This window comes from Callionymus lyra, chromosome 3 (assembly GCF_982586985.1).
Source record: "Callionymus lyra chromosome 3, fCalLyr1.hap1.1, whole genome shotgun sequence".
NCBI classification, from domain to species: Eukaryota; Metazoa; Chordata; class Actinopteri; order Syngnathiformes; family Callionymidae; genus Callionymus; species Callionymus lyra.
Genome location: NC_141820.1, coordinates 16,875,184 through 16,898,082, shown reverse-complemented (window position 1 = coordinate 16,898,082; position 22,899 = coordinate 16,875,184). Strand labels below are relative to the sequence as shown.

General features: G+C 39.0%; 1 protein-coding gene across 1 annotated transcript; it reads right to left on the bottom strand.

Moving 5' to 3' along the window:
• Positions 1 to 957: 957 nt before the first annotated feature.
• Positions 958 to 21,100, bottom strand: bcan (brevican). The gene is made up of 14 exons (XM_087786636.1): positions 20,941 to 21,100; positions 11,462 to 11,538; positions 10,994 to 11,374; positions 10,469 to 10,643; positions 9,466 to 9,593; positions 9,110 to 9,403; positions 8,330 to 9,040; positions 4,900 to 7,968; positions 2,425 to 2,532; positions 2,207 to 2,365; positions 2,067 to 2,149; positions 1,630 to 1,774; positions 1,382 to 1,564; positions 958 to 1,301 (listed from the first exon to the last, which is right to left on the bottom strand). Exons 1-14 carry the CDS (start codon positions 20,958 to 20,960, stop codon positions 1,192 to 1,194), a joined length of 5,643 nt encoding a protein of 1,880 aa, XP_087642762.1. The 5' UTR covers positions 20,961 to 21,100; the 3' UTR covers positions 958 to 1,191.
• Between the last annotated feature and the right edge of the window lie 1,799 nt (positions 21,101 to 22,899).

Genomic DNA, 22,899 nt, shown 5'->3' with positions numbered 1-22,899 from the left:
CATATTGTACATTAAATAGTTGCAAACACTAAGCCGATCTCCAACAAAGACAACCGGATAACGACGATCATTTCTGCCCGTCTCACCTCTGACTTCACACCAAAGGTCATTTTCGGGTCTCGGGGTCTCGTGTTGGGAGGCGTGGCCGTTCAATTAGAAACTCACACGTGCTTTGATGGAGGGGGCAACTCCTCGGAGACCTCTGTTGGTTCACCCGGGGTCGTGACCTCTGCACACAGGCCACCCTACTCTCCGATGTAAAGACGTGTTGGTGCTTACATGACCTCCTGCGTTCACACTGATGCTGTGGAAGTCCTGAGAGAGAAGAACTAAAACTAAAGATGATCCAGTGAAGTCAACGAGTGTCTCTGGAAGTTGGAGCGAGAGGCAAATTCATGTTTCATATTTCTTGTATAAAGATGCTTTAAAAAATAAAGCTCACCGATGACCCCTGAAAGAACTAAAGCTTATGAGGATTTTAAGAAGTCTCACTGGAAGCCAGACCAAAACAAGAAAATAGTTTTGAGCAGAACTACCTGAAGATAGTGTTAAGAATTGAATATATTCTAACAAAAATGTTCCTTCCTGTTTTGATCACGGACAAGAAGAGTTGTTGTTTTGATGCTTTTTCTCTTCAAAGTAGTGTATGTATCAAGCTTAGGTCAATGAAATAGTATTTGTATAAATACTAGAATAATATTTATTGTCAACACAATTCTTTAGCGACTCATACACAAAGTTGCGTTAAAATGAGTGTTTAAATGAAGAACTGTTTAGTAGAGAAAACGTATAAATGGCTCTCTCTGGTGGAAGAAACGGGTACTAAAGAGGTATATATGAACTTTAGCTATATACTGTGTAATTTATGTGTATATATATGGAAACAACACGAAAAAGTATCATCAACCAATCACTTGTTATTGCTTTTATCAAGAGAGTCATGAATACAATCGAAGATTTTATTTGAGAGATATTTCTTATTCTTTGCTCCGTTCTACAAAACTTTATTACAACATAAAGCTGACGAACAAAACCGTGTCTGCAGAGCAACGAGGGGGGAAACAAAAAAAGTGACAAAAGGAGTTTGTATAAAATTTGCTGTGGAGGCAGCGTCGATGACCGTAGCACCATTTTCCGAACAAATGAACGTTGTGGTTTTTGAGCGAGGAGGTGCTGGAGAGTCCTGACACTTCAAAACTTGATGTCCCAGTACTGTGGCTTCTCTTCTGTGGCTTCTTCGTCGTTCGCGGCCAGGTAGATGTCGGTCGTCACCTCTGGGCTGTGTGTCGGGCCTCCCTCTTCTGGAAGGAAGCAGATGTGTTTTTTTTTTTTATAATATTTGTATTAAAGGAGATCCAGGGCTTGATCTGACGCTTCTCACCTGGGATGCAACGGACTTGTGGTCTCTCCCAGTGGCCCTCAGGCAGACACCTGATGACGGGCTTCAGTCTCTGCAAGAAGCCCTCGGTGCAGTGATACCGCACCACCGCGTTGGTCTCGTACCTCTGCCGGACCCTCCCGAAGATGGAGGCGTTCCGGACCTTCGGTGGAGGTCCGCACGAAGCTGCCGAGGAGACCACATTTATACTATCTTCACTGTATCTTCTCCATCTGACCACAGTGACTCACATGTGCTCTTCTTGCAGGTGTAGGACAGGTGGTAGTTGCAGGGAACGTCGCTCCACTGCCCGTCGTCGTGCCACACCATCACCACACAGTCCTCCCCGGACAGGAAGTAGCTGTCTGGTTGACCTCTGTACCAGTTTTCGTACAACTGAGGGCAGACCGACAAAAAAACACACCATCAACCCATTATCTCTCAGCAATAAGTCAGCTTTAAAATACGGGTTCTGGCTCCTCCCAGTGTCAGAATAGTGTAATTGCAATGTCATGGAACCACTGTTGTACTGTTGCCATGTACCGTATGTGCATTTGATCTTTGCCAATAAAGACATTTTAAAATCTCTACAATTATCCACAAAACCCGGAAAAACAGATTTGTGTCCGAGGTGGAACATTTTCTATATATCATTTATGATGCAAACTAAACTAAAAGCAACGCTCACCAGGGGGTTTCCGTCCGACCAGCGGAAGTCGTCCTCGATGGTTTTGTCGTTCAGGCCCGTCCACTGGTACTCTTTGTAGTTGGCTGAGGAAGAAGTTTGTTACATCACAGATCAGGAAGTAAATCATTTTCTTAACTCACAGTTGATGAAACTCTGCTCCTCGGGGGTCATGATGGACACCAAGTGCGCCCCCTGCAGGCGACAATGTTGCTCCGCGACCTCCCAGCTCAGGCGCTGGCTGTAGTGTCGGTAACAAAACCCGTGGAACTTGTCCCAACCCAGCTCACACCGCTCCAGGTCTGGCAACAGCACGGGTGTCAGGTTGGACTTCAGAACTCTGAACAAAGCAGAGACTCACCTAAGTGGCACAAATGTCCTCCATACGTGGGCAAACACAGACACTGCCTCTGGCCTCCTTGTTCAGTGCAGGTTCCTCCGTTCAGACAGGGGTTATTCAGACACACATCTGGAACAAACCCAGTACTTAGTTACACTTATAACTGCAGGAGCATTTCCTCTGTCATATTAAAGGCCCAGGATACTGCTCTGTTCGGAACTGTCCTCTAGTACTTGAAATGTGTTGACTCACATTTAATTCTGGTTTAGAGCGTCACAAAAACAACTTTGAATGCATCTGAATATCGAGATCTTGGGCAAGAAAAATCTGTGAAGTCAAATATTAGTCTTATGTTTTAAACCTGTACTCAAATGCAGTTTTTAGTCCAAAAAGTTCAAATTGAATGCAATTCAAAGCTAAAATAAATTGTCTGGAAGGGTTGAATAATTAAAGGCATTGCTGATAATAACTTTGATGTTAAGTTGTTTTTTTTTCTTTCACTACCCACTATTATTAAAAAAATATACTATTACAAGTTTAAACTTTTTTTTAATTGAAAACGCAAGAACCAAATACCAAAAATACATTTCGAGCAGAAGATCATTAAAACCACTGAAATGTAAAGTTTTGCCTTTAAAATATCTTCACTGCGGGGTCAGGTTTTAGTCAAAGCCTCACAGGTCACCACCAGATGTCAGTCAAATCTAACTTTTAAAATCCAATGCACTGGCGTCCATACACTAGCCAGTAGTGGGCGATGTTGTCTATTGGACTATTGGATACTCATTGTAGAATGAAAAGTAAATCTAACACCTGTAACTACACTTCCAAGTGGTTTGGATTAGACCAGGGTGGACAAGCAAATCATTTACTAAGTCAGTCACAGACCGTTTTGTGTTAGACGTTATAAAATAAGCTGCAAATGCTTTTTATTATTTTGTTTGTTTGTTTATTGTTCAGTCATTGCTGGAATATCTGTTTCCAAACTAAACGAATAATGAAACCAGGCCTGTATGTGGCGCTGTAACTCTCTGTGATGACTCTACATAAGATGTGAACTCATTTCATCATCTCCTTCATTTTGGAGTTCAGTGAGTTTCTTGCAACACATTTTAGAAAAAATCTGTGGTATCAAATTCTAGTTGTAATAGATAAACCTCAGTGTAAACTCCTGGTAACCAAAGAGAGCCCAGATTTAACAGTGATGTATTCGGAGACAGTTTTGCAGGGGGATGTGTTTCTCTGTCTGGAGACTAAACTGTAATGCTGCCTGCAATTTTGACAAAAACATTTCCAATGAGGTTTATAACATTTACGTGCAAAGTTAAATCAAGCATTTACAGTTCAGTTTGTTTGTCCTGACGCTGCATAAATACGAGTGTTGAGATGTCTGTCATTACAAAACAGTGGAAGGTAATGACTGTTTTTTTCTGACGTCTAATGGAAATCATATGACACCATGAGCTCAGTCATCAAGAGTTGACAGACATAAACAACCCCGATGGAATCCCTTTGAGCTTTTAGAACACAAATTATGAGCCTCTACTGACAAACAGAACCAATAGTTTGATCCAGCCATCAACATGGTTTTTCAGAAGTCTTAAAACGACTGATTCTTTTTCGTTTTTTTGGGGGGGGGACAAAATTTACATTTAAGCAGATCCCAGAACTCATCAAAACTCATCTGCTCTTTTATATCAAGGTTCAACTGATGTGCTGCTTGTTGGAGTCTGTCCTAGCTACATGCCACACACACACACACATTTAACTTTTAACCATTTATTCTGATGTTAGTAGACTTGAGTGGATCATTTTTATTATATTTAATTTAACAGCAACACACACACATATACAGAAAAGTCTGCCTGGAAAACTGATATTTTGTTTTAGTGTCGTTTCACTTGTGTTTATGTTGTGTCCTTCTTGTACCAAGTGTATCAAGAAATACGTCCTAACAGTGTAAAAATACTTTGAGAACATTTATTACAAGCTTAACTAACATTCATAAAGACACATATCAATATGAAAACACAACAACAAGCAGCAAACCAGAATAAACTTAAATGAAATAAATGAAAAAAACAACATTTGAAATGGTAGCAAAATTTGAAAACATCACATAGACATTGTAAACTTGTGTGCTTTTAAACTTGTTACATTCTACTGTGCTCTGATTCTGCTGCATCAGCAAAATTACATTGTTCAGTGCTGCTACATTCATTACAATTACATTGTTGACAGAACATTCGTTGGGGGACAGGAGATGGTGATGCGCATATGAGTTTCAATTGTTCTTTTAAGGGTGAGTTGAGGGAAACGGTCATGCACAAAAATGAACTGCAGATTTAAAGAGTTGCAGTCCAGGAAGGGATTTTTTTTATTAAATGTCAGATCACAAAGAAAGAGGGTAGCGACTCATTGGGGTGTAAATGGAGTTTCAGTGCATCATTTGGTTGATGAACAAGAAGAGAGCTGTTAGAATGACTTGAACATTACCTGAGGTTCTCCCTGCTTCAGCTACAGCTGCCCTTTCATTGGCTGAAATAAGCAGTGATGATGGAAGGGTGGCGCTCACGTCCACCGGATCAGGATCCACCACAGAAACAAAGGCAGTAACCTTCTCTGACTCTTCAATCCAGCGCGGCACCGGCGTTGTTGGACTCCAGATGTTTCTGGACCTTGTAGTGGTGGGAGACTGTGGAGTTGATTTTTGGGAGACAAGATCTGTTTCTTCTGTAGTGCTTAATGAACTCCTTGAAACCTCAGGGTTCTCGGTACTTTGTGGATCATTTCCAACAGAGACAGGATCATGTAATTCATCAGAGAAATCATCTTCTTCTTGAAATATCTGAGTGAGTGTTTCTTCATATCGTTCAAGCTCTTGAGGGGTTGTGGAAACTTTCCTTACAAGATGAGGGTTATCTCCATCTTCTTCTTCAAGGACTTCGTCATGCTTTTGGAGAACTACTTCTTCTGGTTCAAGAACTTCGTCATGCTTTTGGAGAACTACTTCTTCTGGTTCAAGAACTTCGTCATGCTTTTGGAGAACTACTTCTTCTGGTTCAAGACCTTCTTCATGCTTTTGATGAATTACTTCTTCTTGTTTAAGACCTTCTTCATGCTTTTGATGAACTACTTCTTCTGGCTCAAGAAGTTCGTCATGGTTTTGGAGAACTACGTCTTCTGGTTCAATGACATCGTCAAGATTTTGGAGAACTATATCTTCTGGTTCAAGAACTTCGTCATGACTTTGGAGAACTACGTCTTCTGGTTCAAGATTTTCGTCATGCTTTTGGAGAACTACTTCTTCTGTTTCAAGAACTTCGTCATGACTTTGGTGAACTACGTCTTCTGGTTCAAGACTTTCATCATCATTCTTTTGGAGAACTACTTCTTCTGGCTCAAGAACTTCGTCATGCTTTTGGAGAACTACGTCTTCTGGTTCAAGGACATGGTCATGATTTTGGAGAACTATATCTTCTGGTTCAAGAACTTTGTCATGACTTTGGAGAACTACGTCTTCTGGTTCAAGATTTTCGTCATGACTTTGGAGAACTACGTCTTCTGATTCAAGAACTTCATCATGACTTTGGAAAACTACTTCTTCTGGTTCAAGACCTTCGTCATGCTTTTGATGAACTACATCTTCCTTTTCTGTATTTTCTTTCTGCTCAAATGTGACTTCTGTTTGTTCAGTGACTGTAAGTTCTTGTCTTGTCACTGTTTCAGCTTCAGATGTTGGACCAACTTCGTTAGACACTGGGACAGGTTCCTGATCAGGGTTTTGGTCAACTTCGTATTTTTGCTCTATTTGTCCGTCTTCAGGGTTCATGGCAGATGTGCTGTCTTGTTCAGGATATAGGACTTCTGTCTCCTGATTCATATTTTCTTGTTTAGGATCAATATCATCAACTTCATGTCCAGAGTTTGTTTCTGTCAAATTATCTTCTTCAGGGACTAGAACCTCTTCAGAGACTAGAACCTCTGCAGCGTCATGGTCTTTGGCTTCTTGAGTCGGGCCCAATTCATCTTCATGAAGAGGGCTTTCTGTCATTCCAGCATTTGAGTTTTGTGGGTCAGTGATTGATGTAGTGACTTCTTGATCAATTTCAACTGTATCTACGTGTTCACTGGCAGCTGTGCTATCTTGTCCGGGGATTGCGTCAACCATGTAAACTGTTTCTGTACCTGGTGCAGGTGTACTTTTATCTTCACCAGTGAAATCTATTTCTTCAGGGTCTGGATCAATGAGGCCTTCTTCAGTTCCCGACATCAGTGCATCTTCATCTTCAGGGTTCAGGCTATCTATGTGTTCATGGTAAGAGTTTGTTTCCTCTTCTTGTTCAACTTTTTCGTTAGCGACATCCTGCTCATTGACAGCAATCACTGTGTCTTCAGGGGCTTGGGCAACTTCTTGGAGTTCATGGTGGACTGTTTGTTCACCATGTGTGACTGGCACAGTTGGACCTCCCTCTCCAGGTTCTGGGTCAACCATTTCTTCTTGTTTGGTAACTGGGGCAACCGTGTTCGCTGATATATGTATTTTGGCAGCTGCTCCTCCTTCTTCAGGGTTTGGGAGACTTCTGCCATGACCTACTTCCTCAGGGGTTGGAACAACATCTTGATCCAGGACTGAGGCAACAAACTCAGATGTATGATATTGTGCTGGAAATGAGGTCACCGCTGTGGAGGTTGGGACTGCGTTTCCATGAAGATCAAAAGATTCTTGAGGGAGTCTTGTCAGCCTGTCTGCTGAGGTAAAACCTTCTTTAACATTTGGAACAATGGCGTCATCCTCTTCAAAGACAGAAGTCTCTTCATCAATGATTTGTTTTGTCATTGTTTGCGCTACAATAGTTGGAGTAGGAGTTAAGTTTCCCCCAATTTTCTGCGTTGCCTCCTCCTCATGAATTGAGTAAAGCTCTGTCTCTGACGCAGGTGTTGGATGGTAAGCTGAGTTTGAGGTTTGATTGTCGTCTTCATCTAGACTCACGTTAATCTTCCGCTCAAACACTGGGGCGATTTTAGCTTCTTCTGCAAAGCTTTGAGTTGGTGAGAAATCCTCCTCAGACATGAGATTAACAAGAACTTCTTCTTCTGTCGTCACAGAAACTCTCTTTTGCTCATCAACGGCAGTGGTCGGTGAAACATGGTTTTCACTTGTGACAGGTTCAACTCCACTCGCCTCCTCAAGAGCAGTCGTGTCAAAGTATACTCTGTATCCTGATGTGTGAGGAGTTTTAACGCTAGTCTGGGTAGTCGTTGGAAAAAGTGTTGTCTGTTGTCCAGGCAGGTTGAGCAGCTGTTCCTCACCTGTTTTCGGGGTTCCTTCATCTGCATCTTCACTGTCTAAACTTGTGCTACCTTCATGCTGAGAAGCAGATTCGGTTGAAGAAATGTCTGTTCGAGTATCTGAAGGAAATCCTGACAAAGTGGTTAAACTCGGTGAGGGCGTCTGACCTTCAGAAGAATCAGAGAAAGGGTATGAGGTGGTCTGGTATGTTGCAGTCCCAGAGGTCTCTGATGTTGGAGTTACACTTTCTTCTCTTGCTGCAGGGTCACCCTCTGGAAAAAGAGCATCAGATATTCTTGATATATCTTTTGAATAGTTCCATGAAAATAAGAGATGAAAGATAAAGACTTAAACTTAATCAACCCATTGAAAACTTCACTTCAGGGCTTTTATAAATCAATTTTTAGAAAAGTTTCTTAACGAGGTGAAAATTCCATATCCAGCTTTAGTTAAGTTAGTTTAGGTAAGAAAATGATCTTTGAACCATAAAAGTTTTTATGCTGTGTTTATAACTAACTCCTCGGTCGAGGTATGCTTTGTCTCAGTGATTTTCTAGTTACACGTGTCACATCGAGTGCAAAGAAAAGTCTCGACTACATTGATTAAACACATGGAGTCTTGCTAAAGTTGTACCTTGAGAACTGTCTCCAGATCCATCCAGAGTCCACACTGGAGTCAACACAGATGGAGGTTTAGTGGTTTGAACAAGCAGCTCCTCACTGGTTGAGACGAAAACCTCTGACTCCAGGTTTATCGTAGAGAAATGATGAGTATTTTCCTCTGGAAAACTGGTCACATGGATCTCTGGAGAACCGGTGATGACCCGTCCTGCGTGGACTCTGGTTTGCTGAGTTTGTTCCGGTCCATCGGTTGGCGTTGTGCTCTCATCTGGACTGGTAAAGGTGTATGTGAAGGTGACGTTATGAGAGAAGTCAGGTGTGATTTCTAACTCTGAATCACGGCTCTTGCTTGTCGTGTTGAAGAAGCTGGATACCAATGATCCGTTAGAGCTCTGATCTGCACTCGTCAGTGTTGAAGAACTAGGACTCACTGAGGATGAAGTTTCAGACTCGCTGAGGTTCATTGAAGACGCAGTGCTGACGGGTGAATCTGTCGTCTGTGTTAACATTTGTTGGTGTGTATCTACAAGGCCTTTGTCTTTGGAACCAGTTGAGAAGAACGGGAATGACTCTAGCCAACTTTGAGCTTCTCTCTCTACTACCTCTGTGTTGTGGGTCAGGTGTAATTCTTCATCCTTGCCTGGGAGAAGAATAACGTTTGGCTCGAAATCATCCGGCTCTGTTGCCACATAGTCCACGGTAGAATCTGTGGGAGCATTTCCACCTGTATCAAGCAGACACAGATAGTTAGAATTGATATGGATGATCACGATAAAACCTGTTTCCAACTCACTTTTGAAACAATAGACATCGAACAAGCTGCTCGGCTGTGGGAAGCCAGTTTGGTTTTTGAATCGATACACAGTTTTGACACCTGGTTCGGGACCACCGCATCGCTCTCTCGGGTTGATGATGGGATAGCGCACGCTTCCATCTGACAACCACCCGGGGCTGCAGTGGTCCAGACCTTGGCTCCAGGCGAGGTACAGTTGTGCCGTGGTTGCAAGCTCTCCTCCATGAGTTCTGCAGTAGGACCGGGCTTCAACGAACGTCAGTTGCTGCGGGACGTTGTCCATGAAGACCTCCCCTGTCAGAGAGAATGTGATGGTTTGTCAAGCTATACTTTTATTTCTGAATTCCCGCTTTTACCATAAATCTGTTCAGCGTAGCAATAAACGTCAAAGTGATCCTCGACTTCCATTTTGCCGTAGTTTCTTACTCCTGGTTGGCCGTGCATGTCTCCAAAACAGCCCTGTCGAGGCTTTTGGATCGGATATCTGAAAGATTTGGGTAAGAAAAGGCGTTACCAAGATTACACAACACAGAAAAAAAGCCTGTTTTATTTTGTAAAAAAAAAGAATAAAAACTAGTTTTTCAAGGTAGTTTATTCTTCAAGCACAGTTTAAGCACTGGAACTGTTCAAAAGGTATGTTTGGCATCAATATGGGATTAAATAACATCTTTCCTGAAACAGCATACGGATATTTCTTGTTTTTTTTTCCAAATACATAAAGTGTGTTTGTCTTGAACTGGCATGCACCAAAAAAGTTGTTATAGCAATAAGCATCACAATTGATACCACAAACCTATAAAGTTTTAATGGCTATAAAGAGTTTCCAATAGCAGTAATGCTCGCATCATATAAAATGGCAATTTTGTGTTCTGTATTTTATGTTCAGCCATAAGTTTTGAGTTAATTAATCCCAGATCACTGTGAAAGCCCATTCCCAGCAGGTGGGGAACAAAGTGTGTTGCATTTATGGACAAAAATACTGCAAAGTTAGTCAAATAAAAGTTCCCTTTCAGTATCATATACTTCAAAACTTACTTGAAATGTGCATGATAAATGTATCATAACTCCTCAATTTTCCAAGTATTTAGTGTTTCAGAAAGAAAATCATATGAAATCTTGTTTGGTAACTGGGGCACCCCAAATACAAACTTTCTTATTTTACAAGGCTTCAGAATTTCTGTCCATTTTCTGGCTTAAAATTTGGTGTCAGTCTATCTCAATACTAAATATATTAGTTGTATATATTTAGTGTTTATTTGCACTTAACTGGTAACTAGGTTAAGAACACGTTTGGATCATGGATTCCCAGGGCCTGAAAGGTATCTCGATATTTATCGAGAGGTACAATATAAACCTCACCTGACAGACTGGTCCGAGAGCCAGCCGGCGTCACACTGTTCGTAGCCGTCGTGATAAGATGCCAGAAGCTGCTCAGGAGTCGCTATGTCGGCCCCAATGGCTCCACAAGCGGTTTGTGCTTGTTGGAAGGTAAAAGCGTAGCGGCCGGAGGAATCTCTATAGTGGAAGACAACACCTGGACAAGAACAAGAACACAAATAAGTTTGTGTTCCCATCGTTCAGTATATTCTCATCATCTGTCATTTTTGTAAGATGTACATCTTTTTTGACATATATCTATATTTTTTCGGTGAGTTTGTGCTGATTGTTAGTTGGTTTGTGGGTTACTTTTTGATGCAATTTCAATCTTTTATTTGGTTATTTTATGTGTTTTAATTCTCTTGTGTGCCACATAAATGGGTTGATTGGCCAGATTTTACGATACTCTTACGACACCTGAATAGTAAAAACCAATCACAAATGTATAAACTGAAAAGTTTCCTACCACATTGTTAGTGACTCTGAATTCCCATCGAGTTTTGTTACCTTTCACCATGAGCTGGACAAGGTCGCTGGCGTCCTCCAGGCCCTGCTGCACCTCACAGCGATAGTACCCCGAGTCGCTGGATCTCAACTCTCCCAGCACCAGTGACAGGTCATTAGGAACAGACGAGTAGTTGAGCAAGGCAGCGCGATCTCGGTACGCCTCATTAACTTTCACCCTCTCGCCCCGTGCCACCAATATCTGTGTCTCCACTCCACCTGAAACCAGCGACCACTTGACGCGCGGCAGAAGGCTGACGTGTGAGCTGGAGGCAGGGTAGTGTGACACGGACATGGAGCAGGGGATGGTGACCGAGCCGCCCAGCGAGCCCGACACTGGACCCGGGCGAGGGATGAACACCGTCAGGGAGGAGTGGGGCTCATCTGCTGGAGGAATACATACCATAATCAAACCCTTGATTCTCACACTCTCAGCATTAAAAAAAGGTTGAGTGAAACGTATCGACTTGCCGTATGGAGACGGGATCCTGGTCGGGTAGGCCAGAGACATGTGATAGAGCGAGTAAAGCAGAAGGATCTGAACATGTCTGTCGATTAAAGAGGGAAAAAGAAATTAGAGAGAAACATTTGATGCCGTTTCAGTTCTAGTGAAGGATTAATAATTAAATGGTTTGGCAATATTCCGGACATGGCAAACTCAAGGCCCGGGCACAGATACAGCCTGTCATATGATTTCATTTGGACAGTAACATAATGTCTGTCTAGTAAAAAGACTACAAACAATAAATAAATGATACACAGAAATTGTTTTTCAGCTCCTGCAAAAATCTATTTTAAAATATTTAACTAGAAAAGCACTCTCATTGAGATTTCTTCCCAATATTAGGTGATGTGAAAAATCGAATTTAACGTTACTTATTTGTATTTCAATACAAAGCAATTCACTGTTTTTGAAAGAAGTTCACTTTTCCTCTTAAGTGGGATTTTAAGATAGGTATGTCCAATGGATATCATGTACAATAAATTAATACAACCTAAAATGTTTAATTCTAAACCCAAACTAAAACAGATCATTGTATCTCCTATCCTTACCACTTATTGTTGCTGAAAGGTACAAGGCACACATTGTGAGTGAGTGTGAAGTGGATCTTCTCGAGCAAAGTAAATGATGGATCCAGAAAACATTCAAAATAAATAATCTATTGACCCATCATAAACGTGTCCTGAATTTACTTCCCCAAAAGGTAGAGAAATATAAACAAGTTCAATATTAATTAATTTAAATGAGATTGATGTTATTACTATATTATAGCTTAAACCAAATAGAAGCAGAAATAGTTATTGATAGAATAATCCTCCTAATTAAGTTAATCTAAATTAATTTACAACTTTGAAAATTGGTAAAATAAAAATAATCAGTCATCTTAACAACAAATCAAGTACCATTTCATGATGTCCAGAAGTAGTACGTGAGCGGAATATATTACAATCCAGTATTACGAAGCAAATATTAAGATAAATGTCACATTTGTTTAACCTTTTATAGGTCAAACCATTTCAGCTACTTAGCTTGTCCTCCAGGGATCTGGTCCAGGTGTATCATCAGGGTATGACCGTAACCTGACATTGAGGACATCATCCATCTTAGCGTTTAGTTTAGCTTCGGTACCACAGACTCAAGGTGACTCTGTTATTTTCAGAGTTCCATATCTCCACCTCTGGACTTCTTATAGTCTTGTCATGTGAACCCACAACAAAAAGAGATCAGGTTTCATCACATTTCTATTTTGTACATTCTCCATTAAAATCAAATAATTTGTTTTTGAGTTATTTTGCTGAGGCTGAAAATAATAGAAAACTCTTTAGCAGAGGTAACAATCTCAATATATTGATATACATATATTTTACAAAGATAAAATAAGGGAAAAAAACACCTACACGTCTACTACTGTAAGTCAAGCTTGGTCATGGTTGGATTTTTGTTGTGAAATTGTCTTTTCCTTCTTGGAGGCTCAATCCATTCTAGTTATCAACCTGTTTGTCCTCTTTCTCCAAACACATTCTACTCCTTTCCTACAAAACCAATTTTACTTCATTGAAACCCTCTGTATAATTTTGTATAATAATGTTTGATGAATCTTGACTTCAATCATCTCTCTTCGTAAGTCTTTCAATCACTGACATTTTCATAGGTTGTGATTTCAACAGGAATCCGCTTTCTTCGCGAGCTAACCATCCAACGGGCCACAAAAAAATGGCTTGGTGGACTAGATCTGGGCCCCTGGCCTTGAGTTTGATGTGGAATAGAAAGTGACTGGTATATATTCTTATAAAAGGGAAATGGTGAGATAATTGTGCGGTACTATTAAAATATGCCAGCAAAATAATTTAAAGTGGTTCAACAGAAGTAACCTACAAAAATCTACATGTCACCCGATAACATGGATTTAAATTGCACAGACATTCAGGGGAACCTTATATAACATTGAACACCAGATCTCAGATTCCATCTTTTTTTCCAAACTCACGCTCAACTTGAAGTGAATTCAGAATAGTGAATTTGTTTGAGTTGTGTGGAATTATCCACCATTGCTTCTGGATCTCTGAATAAATAAAGTATAAAGTAACAGTTGATGGTTCACTTGAATATTTTGCTTTGGCTCAAATAAACAACTCTGTTTTCCAGACTAAGCAGCAAAATAAAGCAGCAGTGTTATTAGCATGAACCACAAATTACAGCCTGCAAACATCAATTTAATTGAGGTTTATTTTTTCTTAAACAGAAACTGCACAGCATCATTTTATGGTAGTTAGCATTGATGTCCTACTGTTTGGTGCTATTAAACAGCTTTTATATCAGAGCCGCACTAAAACTATCACCCTGGATGATTGTTCTTTCCTCACGATCTAAAATCAACGATCTGTGATCTAAATTTGTCAGTTGCTATAAAGCCCTTCAGGCGAAAAGACAATTTTTTTTTTTTGAAAGAAAACCAACCTCAAGCTATTCATCACCTCGTTGAGTTAATGACACAGTGTCTCAGCCAGAGCCGGTTCCTGCCAGGCTTTCGTCACCAGTCTGGCCTTCTCATTAACCCAGCAGGGATGGCAGCGTCCCAAACTAGAGGCAGGATGCTCGCTGTGGCCTCACACAACCTCTCCGGCATGTGAACAAAGATGGAACTGTTCCATCGGCACCAAAACGCTGTTCTCCTGCCAGCACTTACAGCTATATGTCAAACATGAATTAAAATGACTACCGACCAATCAGCTCTGTTGTGTGACACATCATCACGTTCATATATATGCTTTTTTATAGCCAACGTGCAGCTTTGATTCATTCTACCAGGTTTCAGGACTCGTTCACACGAAGATGGAGTCAAGTGTATCCACACAAGTCCTGTCGGGAATAAGCCTTTTGAACACTTGTCAATGGAACCAACACTTTTAAATCCAGTTTAGTTACAAAAATACAATACAAACACAATCTGATTGGCTAAACTGTGCAGATTATATTACAGAAATATCAGTCAAGATTACATTAAGATTTTTGAAATCAAAAAGACCATACATAACTGAATGTAATTTTCTCTTTCAAACAAAACATAGGCAAATACACTAAACAGTAAGTACCTGAATGACAGCCAACGAGGATTGAAAAGGAAGTAGCTGAATTTAAATATTGAACAAAACAACAATGTTGAACAAAAGGAACTTGATTTCCTCTCAACAGGAAGAACCTGGGTTGGACTTGCATATTGTTTTTCTTGTTAACAATTAAAATATGGGTCTAACATCTTTTTGGGACTTAAACTCGACTCTTCTGCAACGTTTCAACCCTGTTTGTGTTGAACAAAAATAATCAATGAAACTTTGATTTTGTATACCAAGAGTTTTAAAATACCAAAGCGACGTATAACAGTATGTCATCATTATCAGCAGCTGCCCACACACACGTTCCGTACCGAAATGTTGGTTTTTACATCTTCGTCTGTGCGACCGAACCACAACTTCTTTGAAAAAACGATTACATCACAGCCCTGCCTCTGTGGCTTTGAGTCTTTCACCCTCTTTGAAACCTTCACTTCACCAGAACGACAGACAGACCACCTTGAAGTGCACATTTCTTCTTTTCTGTCTTTTGTCAAAAGCATTATAGCGCCACACACAGGCCTGGTGTTTGTAGAGAAAAAAGCTTGTGATTTCTCGTGGACACTATATCTTAAGCACTTTTTTAAAAATTGCATTAAATAAGCAAAAACACGTTAGGTCAATATTCTCTTTATTACCCTTGTTGTTTTCAAGCAGAGAAACACAACGTAAAGGTTAACCAACAACAACTGGCAACACATGTCATAATTATCATCTTTTATTAGTTTGTTGTTTCCTGCACTTATTATGCACAACTGTATTGTAAACTCTGGGTGTAAAATAAATAAATACTGGTTAAAAACAATGGAATGTAAATGCTTGTGTGGAGAGTCAACTGTAATAACTGCTTCACTACCATCTCAGAAGGTCATCGGCTTTAGATGCTTCAAAACTCTATTGTAGTTGGAGGGATTTTAAAGGATGAGCTCCTTTAAAGTATTAATATAACTTTTTTTCCCCTCACTAATACGATTGGTAATACATATTTCCACTTAGATTAAACTGTGTTTATATTTTCAATCAAATACCTTTTATTAAATCCTCTTGTATAAATGCACGCAGTTCTAGAAAGGAAGCATTTGCATTTACAGAGCTTAAAAGTTGCAGCTTATAAAAAGCTTTATAGAGGATGTGTTCACCGCCGGCTGATGACTTACCATGAGCAAACAGCATAGTCGAGTACAATTATACGGGTTCACTAAAGCCACCTCAGTACGATTTCAATCTCCCTTTCCTAAAACCACTTGTCTAGCCACGATCATAAAGTCTAAAAGAATGCCGTGAAGAGTCATCTGTTGCCATGGAGAGTAAGCCACACACATTCAGCTGGCGATCAAATAAGACCCGAATTCTTACTGCAGTATTGATTTTATTTTTTATCGTCAGGGTGAGGAAATGTTTTGTGGAGCTACTGTATGTCAGAAACACATGGCAGCTGCCATCACTTAGAACTTAGACCAACCTTAGACTTTTTATTAGCATCTTATGAGCTCTGCAAAAACGTAATACTTTTTTTTTTTACAAAAGTATTAAAAGCGATAGTTATAATTTTAAATCTCAAAATGTTTCAATGCTATTGTAAATATATACATTTTACTTTACTAAGGGAGACAATTGACAGATGGATATGACAAAGCTAGGCTGATTTGTTTGAAAATACTACTGTTTACATTTAAAAAACGTAGTCCTATTTTTATATAGCTATATGTTGTTCTTAAAATGTACTTTTGTGCGTATTTTTACAGATGTTTGGAGGTTTGAAGAGGAGTGTCTGTCAAAAGAAGAATGTTGGAGATGAAGATGACAACCATGAGGTTAACAAAGGTCGTCATCTTACTTGACACCTTCATGCCATTTGCTTGAAACAACCTTGACTTAAAGAAACAAAATCTTTCCTAAAGTAGCAATAAGTAAGATTCAACAGATGTTTCCGGCTCCCTGCAGTTTTTCCAATGATGTAATTGTCATGTCATGGAACAGACGAGTCATTGCAAATACAGCACGTGCATTTACAAACAAGCTGAAGGCTCTTGTTCGGTTGATTTCCAAACTAAAACAATGTAACCGAACAACCTTCATATTCCAACACTTGAAGACATTTGTCCAGAAGTGTTAAAAAAGCCTTCAGGACACACAGCTGAGCACAGAGCGAACACATGACTGTGCCACATCTATTCACATCTGGATGAAGCTAAAATGGTCAGACAGTGCTTTTGTTTTTACTGTATTAACGCATTTTGGCAGCGGCGTCCGAGTGTGGCAAGGTTCATTATGGCCGCGAGAACGATCTTCTCAAACCTCTGGAGGGGCACACACACAAGTCCAGCCAGCATTGACAAAGTTGACTTCTCTGCACCCTTTAATAGGAGTCAGCGCAAACACAAGCTCGATGACTCGACTCTAATTAAATGGCCGTCTTTGATGGTGGAATAATTGTTGTGTGTTTCCCAGCCAGCTGGAGGGATTTGGTGCTCTGGTATCACCATTAGTATTCTTGAGAAGGAAGGCGCTCACAAAAAGCCAGCACTGGTCCAGGAGGACAGCTGCACACTGTGCTTTCACTTCTTTGCAACTGCCGCACAAAAGGCCATGGAGAAAATTAAAGGACAGAGCCTGACTGGCACACTTGCCTGCTTCTTCTCGCTCGTTTTTTTTTTGTCCAGGCTTCTTTTTAAGGACAGAGAAGGAAGTTCTAAACCACAAAGAGTTGCTCTCAAAGACGCTGCTACAGTAAAAAACCCATGAGAGCATGTGCTTGTGGTCCATCCAGAGCGTTTAGATACATGACGACCAGGAACGGTGTTGACATTGACATTGACAGTGGACACATGGATCAATGTCACATGCTGCCTTTAACGGCTCAGGAAGGAGCACAAAAAAGCAATTCCCGGCAGCCAAAGTAATCCAGTCTTAACGGGAAGTAAAATGAAAAAAGACATTTGATGGAGGGAGAAGGACAAAAGGGTTGGGAGGACTTGGCTCCAAGGTCATTGCAGTGAAGCCACCGTCAAAACCAGGAGAGGAAATCACTCTCAGGCGCTGCTTTGCAACAAGACTTTTGATATTTCATCAGTTATATTTACACAAATAATAGTCTTTCCTCATTCACAGATTCTGTTCACTGCCTAACCATGAGCACTTTGACGGGTCCAAATCTTCACAAGGTCAAATTTTCCGAGCATTATTTAACCTTTAATTTCTTAATATTTGTGGTGCACCTCAAGAGTCAATACTAATACGAATTTTTGTTCCCTTCCGTTATTATTCATTTTTCATTCAAAAAAAGTAAAGCATTTGTATTTTTAGAATACATTGTAAGTCAAGTTGGTCAATCATTAATTTGTTATTTGGTTATTTGGTCTTTTTAAAGTTCGCTTTATTCTCCAATATATATATTTGCTGACCAGACTATATTGTACCTTTGCATCCTTATAAGATCTTTTTGGTTTTATACAATTTCTCTTTAGAATATAAAATTTGTGACTAAGAAAAGTAAAATATCGCAGAAAAAGATGTGCATATGTTTCCTGCATTAGCATAAGATTATTTTTCAAAACCATGATGTAATTTGGAGGATCGGAGAATGAGGAATATTTTAATTTTTTTTAAAAAAAACAAGTTTTACTCTTTTTCCTCCAAAATTGTTCAAACTTTTCAGGATGTGGTCTAAAATGCGCTAAACAATGATTGATGGATTGTAGTAGACTAAGACTAATACGGAATTTCAAATGAACTCTCTGGATTTATTCTGAGTTTTATCAATCAAATAGCACTTTAATCTGTACATAACTTCGGTTCTACGAATCAAATTGTTTAAATTATGAAAAAGAATGAAAAAAAAAATGACATATCTTAAAGTGATAGTCAATCGAAATTCAAATTTCACTCATTTTCTACTCCCATGTCAACTAAGGGTTGGGATTATATATATATATATATATATATATATATATATATATATATTCCATTTTAGAGTTATAGAAAATTGAATGTCCATTGTAAAGTAGTGACTTATGTCTCTTCAACTTCACCTTCATCCGAAATGATGCAATTAAAAACATCCATATACCTCTATCTCCATCCTAGGAAGTTACTTTGGGTAAATACTGTGAGCTCTTCCAGTTTCCAGTGTAGACACTGGAAACTGTAACTCACGATATTCATCCAGAGTACTGTTTATTTAGCATGTTAGCCCTTAAATTAAAGATACAAACATGGTAAAAAAAAAAAGACTTTTTTAAAAGTTTTTTCGGAACATTTTCTCTTTTCAATGCTTCAATAAAAGATTAAAGACAAGAAGCACGGATGTATTTGGAAGTGCAACAAATTGGACAAAGATGAAGACTAGGACACCTGAGCACTAGTTGCTAGAATAAAAAGAACTTGACATATTTGCCTAAAACTTTACAAAATGGGTTACAAAAATGAACTGATTACTCTTTAAATAATCTCACTTGGCCTGTGTGGAGATTAAATTGATATTAAACATATTCCTTTCTATTTGAACCATTCTTTCCAGCCTCTGTAAAACAAACAGAACATGCTTTAATTTCAGTCTGTATCTAAATCTCTCCATAACTCATAGGTTATTGTTAATAGGAGTCCTTTGTGAGCAGTAGGTTGTAGAAGGTTCCTTGTGTCTTTTCTTCAGCCGTCAAGAAAATCTTGACAATGTGGCGATCACGATTCTGAACAGATTAACGTCCAACATTTATTACAGATCCAGAAAATGATTGTGTAACCCAAAAATCCACAGATGAATGCAATTCCAAAATTATAGCATTCTGGGACAATTATAGTTTTTGGGGTTTGGCTTTTTAGATTTCCAACCAACATTGCACCGATAATTTCAAGTGTTTGTTGAATTTAGTAATAAAGTAACATGTGTTATTGATGTTCTCCCCTTTTTTCTGTCGACCTTTTTAAAGTCAGTTTTGTTTGTAAAACACTAAAACCTTTTGGAGTTTACTTCATTTGATGTTACAGTCTATTTGGTGCTGTCTTGAATTGGTAAATGAAAAAAAAATATTGTGATAGGATTTTTTCCCATATTTTCCTAGCCCCACTTTCAAGATTGGGTTAAAGGCTTTTAATAAGTTTCATTAAAACAAAATGCAAGGAGGTTCCTTTATATATTTATTTATTATTTATTCAGACAGGTCCAAGTTTAAAATTAATTTGGGTAAATTAAGTGTTCGCTCTTTTCCCCTACTAGGGGGTTCCTAATCTTCACAACCTCATCTTCTATAACAGCATACAACGTTCATTTTCTTATACTTTTCTTTCTTTGGGATAAGGTCACCCAACCTGCCCTGAGCTGGCAGGAGGTAAACGTCTTTCAACCAACTCAGCAAAAATGACATACAACAGAAAACATTTTGTCCAATATTTCCCTTGATTGAATATATCTTATGTGTTTTCAATACATCATTGAGGGTCACGGGAAAAGTGTACTCAGTGACACAATCTGTCGCCTTCAGCTGTGAATCCGTCGTGTTCCCGAGTGTATGGACACATGCATGGTGAAAATAGGTAAATGGGTATTTTTAGATGGAAACTGAAAAGTGTATACGGTTTGACATCCACAAATTTAAAATCTACATTTTCTAGCATTTTATTAAATATAACATTATTTACACTATTTTAAATCCATTTAGGTTACATTTTTAATATTAAAAGAGGTTAAAGAAATGTGTAAGTATAATTTTACCTTCAAATTTATCAATTTTCAGTCCAATTATTGAACTCAACCTATTTGTTCTTACAATTGTTTTATCACACATTATAAAAGTCATTGATCAGCTTTTTAAAATGAGCCTCAGTGTATCTCCCTTGCTTTGCAGAAACAAGCAAGTTCGATAAAACAAATTAATTAAAATGTGTTCATTTAAAACGGTAAAGGCTCAAACTTCTCAGTTTAACCCTTTTTCTCTTCATTTATAAAATACTTATATTTATATAAGTACATTATAGATATGCTGTGGTTACACCAGCGACTCAGATAAACCAATCCTGATCCGTTAATGAATCACACTAATATAAAAACCCACACAAATTGTTCTGCATTAGAAACTCAATAGGAGGAGTTAAATATAAACTGCAACCAAATGACACGTGGATTAAGTCAGCAACAACCTTGGGGAGGTTTGAGGTGAAAGAAAAATATTTAATTTACACCAAAAGTCACTTTCAACAGCAACTTCTGAAGATAAACACACCACCATATTGAAAAAAAAATCTTTGCTGGTCCCAATAAACCTGTTTAAGATTCGACTTCATTCATGATGGAGGAGATATGAGGAGAAACTACGTCAACTTTAAATGTCACATGATCTTACCTGGGTGTTGGGAGCAGCATGTCAGCAGAGATGGACGATCACTCTCCGGCTGCTGCAGTGCGACTGTCCTGCTGAGGATGTGGGGTGCTGTGCGCAGGTACCGCTGAGGCTGCGAGGACCAGGATAGCGAGGAGGCGGAGGAAGCGACCGAACCAGAGGACTGCCCTCCTGAAGACGAGCCCATCCATCATGAGCGGCACCAGGGGTGAGGTGTTCAGTGCGCATGCGCGCGGTCAAAAAAACGCGCGGTGATCGTTTTAAGACTATGCTAACTAGCATTAGCTTTAGCTTACACTGAAAATACCTCATAATCTTATTTCATTTACCACTAAATTCCCATTATATGACAATTGTGTAAATGTAACCCTGAACTAAAAGCAGCATCGAGGTAAGAGAAAATACTTTTGAGTGGAAACAGTGCAGTTGTAGTTTAAATGGGTTAAATTATACACTGAAGAAAATATTCCACATTTTCACTTTTCATAGGGTTCTGGAAAATTGTACCCTTAATCATTTATTGTGGTTAGGGTTTGCCAATGTCATTTTCCCCCACTTCTTCCTCTTTTGACTTTTATCTCTTCTTCTTCCATTGTTATTCCAGATAATATATATAACTGTATATATATTTTAGAATAGATTTGATTAGATTAGATAGACTTTATTAGTCTCCTTGGAGATCTCCTTTGGGAAAATGGGTTTCAGTTCACAGCAAGTTTCATAAAAACAGACCAAGAACAAAGTGCATACAAAAGACCTGAGTGCAAGTATAAAGCACGTTGATCAAAAATAAAGACCATAAGGAAATAACTCAAAGTAAAAGGAAAAAAGGTATACAAAGATTAACATAGAATATAATAATATATTCAATATACAGTCTAATAGCACAAGGAAAGAATGAGTCCCTGAGCACTTCATCTGCTTCTCTGTAACTGTCACCAGTGAGTCCACCTTCATGCCAACCACAGAGCCAGCCCTCCTGATCAACCAAGGAAAATACTCAGTTTAATAAAATAATTTAAATGTATTCCACTGTCTGGTGAAATATCAATCTTTACTTATATATTATTGCGATGATCTATACAGTATATATATTATTTATATTATATATATTTTCACTCCTAACACTATGTTTGTACACCAGCCACTTACCTTATTTGTGACATGAATATTTACCATATTTGCATTGGCTACCTCAAATGAGCTTTTCTTTTTTTTTCAAGGAGCAGCAGCAGATACACTTTGAGTCTCTGAGAGAGGAAGGGGCTTTATAGGTGAAACACAAGCCACTCACCAGTTTTAATCTCATACATCTCTATCCTCAAATGTGGACATCACTATATGGAAGTTTAAAACGTACCTGTATAACCTGATCTCCAATGATCACCTACATATTTAAGACAAATTGATGGTTTGATGCTACAAATAATAGTTTTTGCTCCAATATAAGGTAACATAGATATGAGGCTAATAGGGTCAAACAACTGTGAACCTCTGTCTGCTGCAGACTGCAGGAGTGAATAGTGCTCTGTGGCTGCAGCTCTGTGACGCACCGACAGCTGTGAGGAATCTAACACCCAAACATCAACGAAATTCAGGTGGATCATCAGACCGACCCAGACTGACTCAAAGAGTATAGGTTTGTCTATTTCCCACCTGTCTTTTGAACATTTGTGCAGAGCCGTGATGAACCCTGGAAAGTCAAACCAATAGATATTTGTTATAATCTATGAAGTATAAGCTTCATTCCATATTTTTGTTTTGTGCTGTGAAAGTATCTTGTTTGTAGATGTGTTCAATATTGTTTATTAGTTATAAAACAAATAGTTTTAGGACAGCTAGATCAAAGAAAAAAAAAGAAAAAAGGATTGATACAAAGATTAACATAGAATAGACTCTTTATTTTCACTCTATTCCTGCCCCAAAATTCAGAATTATACTATTTAATAGCATGAGGAATTA